A 7,764-nucleotide genomic window follows, 5' to 3' on the forward strand; every position below is an offset into this window, starting at 1 on the left:
TTGCCCCCTACAAAAAGAAAAAAAAAGATTGGTTACAGAGAGGTAAAATGAAGAAATTATCTCAAACAAATGAGGTGTGAATGGAAGAATTATTACAGTGAAGGCCAGGAGGGAGTGGAGGGCTGATAATGCTACAATGTTATTCTCATCAGAACTGTGTTAAAGAGGAAATAATGTATAAATCAAGAAGGGTATAAAAGTTTTTTTTTTTTAACTTAGATATAGGAAGGTGAAGGGATAGGATGACAGAGGAATTCATAGAAGAATGTATAGTTCAAGAAATAGGATGGTAAGGGGAGAATATAAGGGAGGAATTTTTAGAGGTGTGGGGAAATTAAGGAATAGAAGGGGATGGGGAGAGGATAAGGGAAGGATTACTAGAAGGGGTGCAGATTAGGGCAACAGTGGTCAGAAGTAAATTAAATATATAAGGAGGGATAGGGTAAATAAAATGGATAGAAGGATAAACAGTGAGGAAATATAGGGTGGAGAGGAATACACAGCTAGCAATTATAACCTTGAATGTGAATAGAATGGACTCACCCATAAAATGAAAATAAATAGCAGAATGGATTAAAAATGAGAATCTGAAAATATGGTGTTTATATTTAAAAATGAGACATGCACATAGAGTAAAAGTGAAGGGCTGCAGAAGAATTTATTGTGCTTCAGCTGATGCAATAAAAAAACAGGGGTAGAAATCATGATTTTAAACAATGTTAATGCTAAAAGAGATATAATAAAAAAGTGAGATAAGAAAAGCACATTATGTTAAAACGTAGCATACATAATGAAGTAATAGCAATACTAATTCTATATTCACCACATGGCATAGAATACATTTTTTTTCAGGGAAAAGCTAAATGATGTACAGATGGAAATGTATAACAAAGTTATAAGTGTGGGGGACTTCAACTTTCACTTTGCAGAATTGGAAAAATCTAACTAAAAAAAATAAAGAAGATAGAAGTCAAGGAAATGCATAGAATCTTAGATAAGTTAGATTTGATCAATGTCTGAATAAAATTGAATTGGAATAGAAAAAAATTGTACTTTTTTTCCCAGTGGTACATTTGAAAAAATTGACCATTTATTAGAAAATAAAAACTTTACAGTTAAATGCAGAAAAGCAGAAATATTAAATGCACTTTTCATATCATAATGCCACAAACATTATATATAAAATGTTATCATTGAAACAGATTAAGAATTAACTGGAAACTAAATTACATACTTTTAAAGATGAGTAGGTTAAAGAACAAATCATAAAAACAATAAAGAATTTTTAAAAGAGAATGAGGGCAATGAGACAACATATTAAACATGGGATACAAAAAAAGAAGTAATCAAATGAAAATTTATGTCTCTAAATTCTTATATCAATAAAATAGAAAAATAACAGATAAATGAATCTAGTATAAAATATGACCATGTTATTCTGAATATTATAAATATTCAGGTCAACTACAAAGTATGTATGCAGAAAGTTGCTATACACTTCCAGAGAAAGAACTGATAAATAGAAGTATACATAGTATGGTGTGTGTGTGTGTGTGTGTGTGTGTGTGTGTGTGTGTGTGTGTGTGAGAGAGAGAGAGAGAGAGAGAGAGAGAGAGAGAGAGAGAGAGAGAGATGTGGTGGCCCTCTTTAGTAAGGGATAAGAAAAGAGACATTTCTAAACTTAGAATGTAACCAAAAAATAAATTTAATCTTGAAAAAAAAAGATTTGTAAACTAGAGAGATCTCAATCTATCTGCCATGATTCTAGACATGAGGAAGCAGGAGCAGTCACTATTGTATAGATAGTCCCAGGCTTTAGTATACTCTATTTCTTCCCCAATGGTCAGGACTTAGTGTATATTTGAACTGCATACCTGGGAATATTTCCAGTGGGAAATCTGCTGTTTGTGTCCCAATTGAACATCAAGTGATAGACTCTAATAAGCCCTATTGGGATGCATAGTTCTTTGGGCTCCCTATCTTGACTGCAAAATCACTTGAATCATACAGGACTGTTGCTACTGCTACTGATAGGATATGAGTTATTCCTTCCCTAAACTTACACTTAATTCTAATTGTAAAAAATTATAGGAGTGCTTGGATACATAACTAGGTCAAGCATTTTCAGCTTATTCATTTGTAACATGATTCTTCTCCCTTGAAATTTCATCCCTAGGGTCTCATGAAAGACAAAGTGTCTTAAATTTTCCTCACACAGAATTACTTCTTTGCTTCTCTGGGGGAAAGAGGATGGTATTTGGGAAGGTCTGAGATCCTCTACCTACACTGAATCTTCAGGAGTCTAAATCAGAGCTAAGCAAAGAGGAAAACCTTTGCTTTCAGAGGACAGAAGCATCCTTCCTCAAGCTGAACAAGAAGCCACAGAGAGCAGACTTAATCTTGCCCTGAGGATCCTAAAGATAGTCAAAGCTTTAATCCCAACTCAGAGACTACCTCCCTAGAACTTGCTCCAGGTTTCTGTATAGCTCCCACATGAGCATACCCAGGTAGTCTTTTAGGACTTGGCTGTGATTTCTGAGCTATATATATATATATATATATATATATATATATATACCATTTAATTCTATGCATACTATGTATTTTATTTTCACACTTCTTTATGCATTGAAAAGGGCAATTTTTGCTTATTAATGCCTTTGGGTAGGAAGATGGCTCAAATAAAATTTATTGTAAAATATGCATATACAAAATGTGGGCAAATGCCTCTGGCATGTCTATTACTTGACTGGTTTTTATTTCAACAGGTAAGAAATATCTTTTGAAAATTTAACAAATAGATTTTGAGAGATGTCAGATTTACTCAGAAAAGTTATAGGAGGATAAGGAATCCATGATTTCTTTCAAAAATAAAGATAAATCGTTATGTTTAATAGAAAATATTAAAATTATGTTTCATATAAAAATTCCTATTGCTGAAAGATATAAAGATTTATTAATTAGCTAATAACATTTATCAAGTACCTTCTAGGTTCCAGGAACTCTTAAAATTGGTGGGGATATTCATACCAAATACTTAGCTCTCCCTATTCTCAAGGAGCTTACATTCTATTTGAGTTCTTGAAAAAATGGTTAATAGTGTCTTCTGTCTTATCCACTCAATGTGGTATTTATTATGTGTATTAACATATGCTTATGTATATATGTATATGTATATACCTCTATATATGTAAGTACAATATACACATAATATACACTATACATGCACATACACATATACATCCACATGTGTGTGTGCCCAAGTGGCTACCTGGTATAGTAGATAGAAAGACAGATAGAGAGACACCTTTAACACATATTGATTCTATTACCCTGACAGTCATTTAAATTGGCAGTATTCTTAGGCAAATCTCTAAGACAATATGTTGCAGAACAGTCAATGTTCCTTATAAGTGGAATAGTTTTCTCACTGGTACCTCCCTAATAACAATAAACACAACTCTTGGCAAAATATGTACATGTATAAAAACACATGTACATAGACTTTTGAGACATCTTATGCCACTACACATATATGATTGCATATACACACATAAATGCCTATGTTTTGTGTGTATATATAAGACTGTGTACAAATATGTATGTATAAATAGAAATAATTTACTCAGATTTCAGTGTTGTAAGAGCTCTTAGTAAGGAAACTCTTTACCAATTTAGATAAAAAACGCTTTCTAGAGAGTTCCTGGGATTACTGTCAGGCTGTTGTTGTGGTGGTGGTTTTTTTCATCATTGTTGCAAGTGTGTATGTGTCTTTTATTATTTTTATTTTTTAATTCATACAAATGTTAATCTTTGAGAATTTTAAAAGAGCTACTTTTTTTTCACTTTTTGTTTCCTCTGTTGTATTTTCTTCATTTAACCTCCTCCAGGGTCATAGAACCAATTTGTGTCAAAGGTGGAGACTTGTAGCTAGGTTGCATAGACTCTTAGGCCAGCTCTCTATCCACTAAATTGGGTTCTCTCTCAGATTACAATAAATACCCATGAAATGAGATTGATTTTCTTCTCAGTAGGATGTGTGGGTAGTGTCCTACTTGAAGGTGAAGGTAAGTATAGACTATCTTCTCAGTGACTGGTACCAAATTTAGAGGATTCTTTGTGACCTATATGAACTGTTTTTACCCCTGATGTCTTTACCCCCACTTTACCCCAGAAAGCTGAATGGAATTTCAATAATAAAAATAAAATTATTTGTTGCCTAGTTTTAGATTTCTGAATCTTTGAGCTGGAAGGGAATTGAGGGTTATACTAATCCAATATCCCATCCAATGGGAGAATTTCTTTCACATCTTTTACCAAAAGCCATTTAAATACTTCACAATCCTGCTTAAACTTTCAAGTTGGAAAAACGTTTTACTTACCTTAACCCAAGATCTTCCTCTCTGAAATTTCCACCTGTCAGTCCTAGCTTTGGCTTTCTAGAGTAATCTAGCAAAATATATCCCTTTTCTTTATTCCAATCCATTAAAAATTAATATAGCAGAAGTTTGGAGAAGGATCACACTCAAGAACATTAATTTAAGGACAATCAGGGAAAAATTGGTATAATTTACATGAAAACTTCATTCTCAGTTTAAGGTTTTTAAGAGTTTCTCTGACCAAAAATTGCATTATCCTTCAGCCCATGTAATAACGAAAGTCTCTATACTTAATTAACTGTGATGCTACAAAAGAGGAAAGTATAGAATCCATTGCCAAGTCTGTGCAAAAAGTCTTTCCTCCTTGATAGAACCAGCCAGGTTGTTCTTGTGATTGACTAGCACAGCCTTTTTGAATAGAGGGTGACCTCCATGACATGAAGATGAGTAGAAGGTGAACAAGTATCTAGGCGTGTGACTAAAATGTTGAATTTTTAATTTTCCACCTTACTTTTAATTTTGGCAACTTATTCAAATTCTAAGAGCAAGTTCTTGATTGTATGATTTATATGAATTAAAACTTTAAAAACATCAGTGGATCCAGATTTATTTTCTAGATATGTGATGATTACTAAAATAATTGAAACTATCAATCTTCTTCTAATGAAGCCTTGTGAAACTTTCTTTGTTCAGTAATAAAGAAAAACTAGCTGTGGTGATGTAGCCAGCTAGACAGCATAATGGATAGTGTTGGGTGTGAAGTCAGGTTGCCCTGTATTTGAATCCCAACTGAGGCACTTAATAGTTATGTGGTCCTAGATAAGGTACATTGCTGCTTTCAGCCTCAATTTCTACATCTGCAAAATGGGACGAAAAATATCACTTACCTTCCACAAGTGTTGTGAGTATCAACTGAGATAACATATATAAAGCAAAACTAATTTCAAAGCTTCCTGTATAAATATTATTTTAGCTATTACTGTCCTACCAAAGCTGTTGACAAACAAAAGTCTAATTCTATTTCAATGTTTATTGAGGATATCAAATGTAATGGAATATAAAACTTAACTATATCCCATGCAGATTAAAAATAATACTTTATTCCCAGACATCCCATCTTTTACTATCATTAAAGGAAAATATATTGTTCTCATGTAAGTTAATATTTATAATATCATAAACATTATAACCTGGTATTTGGTGCCACCCTAGATGTTTTTTCTAAAGAAGTAATGGACATTAGGCAGTCCTTGATTTTATTCCCATTGTCATCCTCCTTCCCAGGAAGCATCTGACATAGCTCTCTTAGGGTTCAGTGACTAGATCATAGTAAATGCTGATTTATCCTATTGTGTTATATATCAATAACATCTGACAATTTATGCATGTTTAGCTTCTCTCACATTCAACATATCTAAATTACATTGGAAAGGTGAGAACTTATGAAATTAATAAGAAATTGTCCAGTGGGAGAAAAAGAAAGATCAGGAAAATGTGCTCAGATGTAAATATTGGATGCCTCTTAATAGAAAAATCATGAGAACTTTTATCATCAAAGCGACCTATATTTTAGGAACATTAACCTATTAATAATGCATAGTAAGAGAATCATCCATTTCAAATAAACCTTGGTCTCACAGGGACAGAATGAATAATAAATTTGTTTTTTGTCTTTTGCTTCTGTTTTCTTTTTTAACCAGGAATTAGAGCCACATCTACTCAGAGTTAGTTGGTGGGTGGCAGTAATAAATCATCCTCACTTCTTTCTGCCTCTGAGTCAGACAAATTTCCTTTCCTAATAAAGTATAACATTATTTCTTCTCATCACAAGAGGCATAACCTCTTATTACATCAAAACAGTTTACATAGTACTTCTGTATCCTTGAGTAACTACACACATAGTTTCCTGAATTATCCATCCATTTTTAAAGTTTAACTTTTGAAAGGGCAACAATTATATAGCAGATCAAAACAGTCTATAAATTTATTTGTAGGAAAGAAAGTTAAAGAATCATTAGAAGTGTGTCTTATTGACCTTCTTCCCTCTACCTCTTCCCCAGTGTTAAAAAGAAGTATTAATAAAGATAAGTAGATATTTGATTCATGGGATTGAGTGGAAGATAATAAACTATACAGTTTAATATCTTTCTCTAATGTCTTTGTTTTCATCATAGGGGTTATGGAGAGCAACCAGACCACAGTGACAGAATTCCTTCTGCTGGGATTTCTTGTTAGCCCTAAGATGCACCTCATTCTCTTTGTACTCTTCATCCTGCTCTACATCCTCACTCTGCTGGGAAATGGAGTCATCCTGGGGCTAATTTGTCTTGATTCCCAACTCCACACTCCCATGTACTTCTTCCTTTCACAACTGGCCATTGTTGACATCTCTTATGCCTCCACAACAGTCCCACAGATACTAAGAAATCTCTTGGACCCATCCAAGCCTATATCCTTTGCAGGATGCATAACGCAGACCGACTTCTTTTTGGTTTTTGCCCACACTGAATGTCTTCTGCTGGTAATGATGAGCTATGACCGGTATGTGGCAATCTGCCATCCCCTAAGATATACTATCATTATGAGCTGGAGAATGTGTATTGCACTGGCTATCACATCCTGGGCAATTGGCTCTCTCCTGGCATTGGTCCACGTGCTTCTCCTCCTTAGGCTACCCTTCTGTGGGCCTCGGGAAATCAACCACTTCTTCTGTGAACTCCTGTCTGTACTAAAACTCTCCTGTGCAGACATATGGCTCAACAAATTGGTCATTTATTTTGCCTGTGTGCTTATTCTAATTGGACCCTTTTGCTTAGTCCTAATCTCTTACACCCATATCCTTGCTGCTATCTTGAGGATCCAGTCAGGGGAAGGACGAAAGAAAGCCTTCTCCACCTGCTCCTCCCACCTCTGTGTGGTTGGGCTCTTCTTTGGTAGTGCCATCATCACTTACATGTCCCCTGACTCCAGCAACTCTGGGGAGCAGCAGAAAATTCTCTTCTTGTTTTACAGCTTCTTTAATCCTACCCTAAATCCTTTGATCTATAGCCTGAGAAATGCAGAAGTGAAGGGGGCCTTAAGAAGATTGCTTAGGAAAGACAGATTAGGTTAAAGAATTGAAGGAATTTTCTTTTTATGGAGGAAGGGACAGGAATGGAGCTCTTGGAATTTATAACAAATTGGGCAGTGAATTCTATGAGATAATATCACCAATTTTTTTACATAAAAAATTCTTTTGTTCTTTTTTTCTACCTATGCCTCCTTTTAGAGCACTTCCATGGGTCTGAATCTCTTTGTTTTTGACCCTCATTTCTCTCCTTTCTGTGCCATGCCTCTCCATATTTCCTATGTTCCCATTGAAACTTTTTTTCTGTGTCTTATCCTC

At 34.4% G+C, this 7,764-nt stretch overlaps 1 protein-coding gene across 1 annotated transcript; it reads left to right on the forward strand.

Annotated features, from left to right (window-relative positions):
• The first annotated feature begins 5,679 nt into the window (after positions 1-5,679).
• Positions 5,680-7,491, forward strand: LOC138160518 (olfactory receptor 2A1/2A42-like). The gene has a single exon (XM_069087070.1). The coding sequence runs from the start codon at positions 6,559-6,561 to the stop codon at positions 7,489-7,491; it is 933 nt and encodes a 310-aa protein (XP_068943171.1). The 5' UTR covers positions 5,680-6,558.
• The last annotated feature ends 273 nt before the right edge of the window (positions 7,492-7,764 follow it).

This window comes from Petaurus breviceps, unplaced genomic scaffold, assembly GCF_028583685.1.
Source record: "Petaurus breviceps papuanus isolate PSGF00001 unplaced genomic scaffold, PetGlider_PUasm1.0 181, whole genome shotgun sequence".
Lineage (NCBI taxonomy): Eukaryota > Metazoa > Chordata > Mammalia > Diprotodontia > Petauridae > Petaurus > Petaurus breviceps.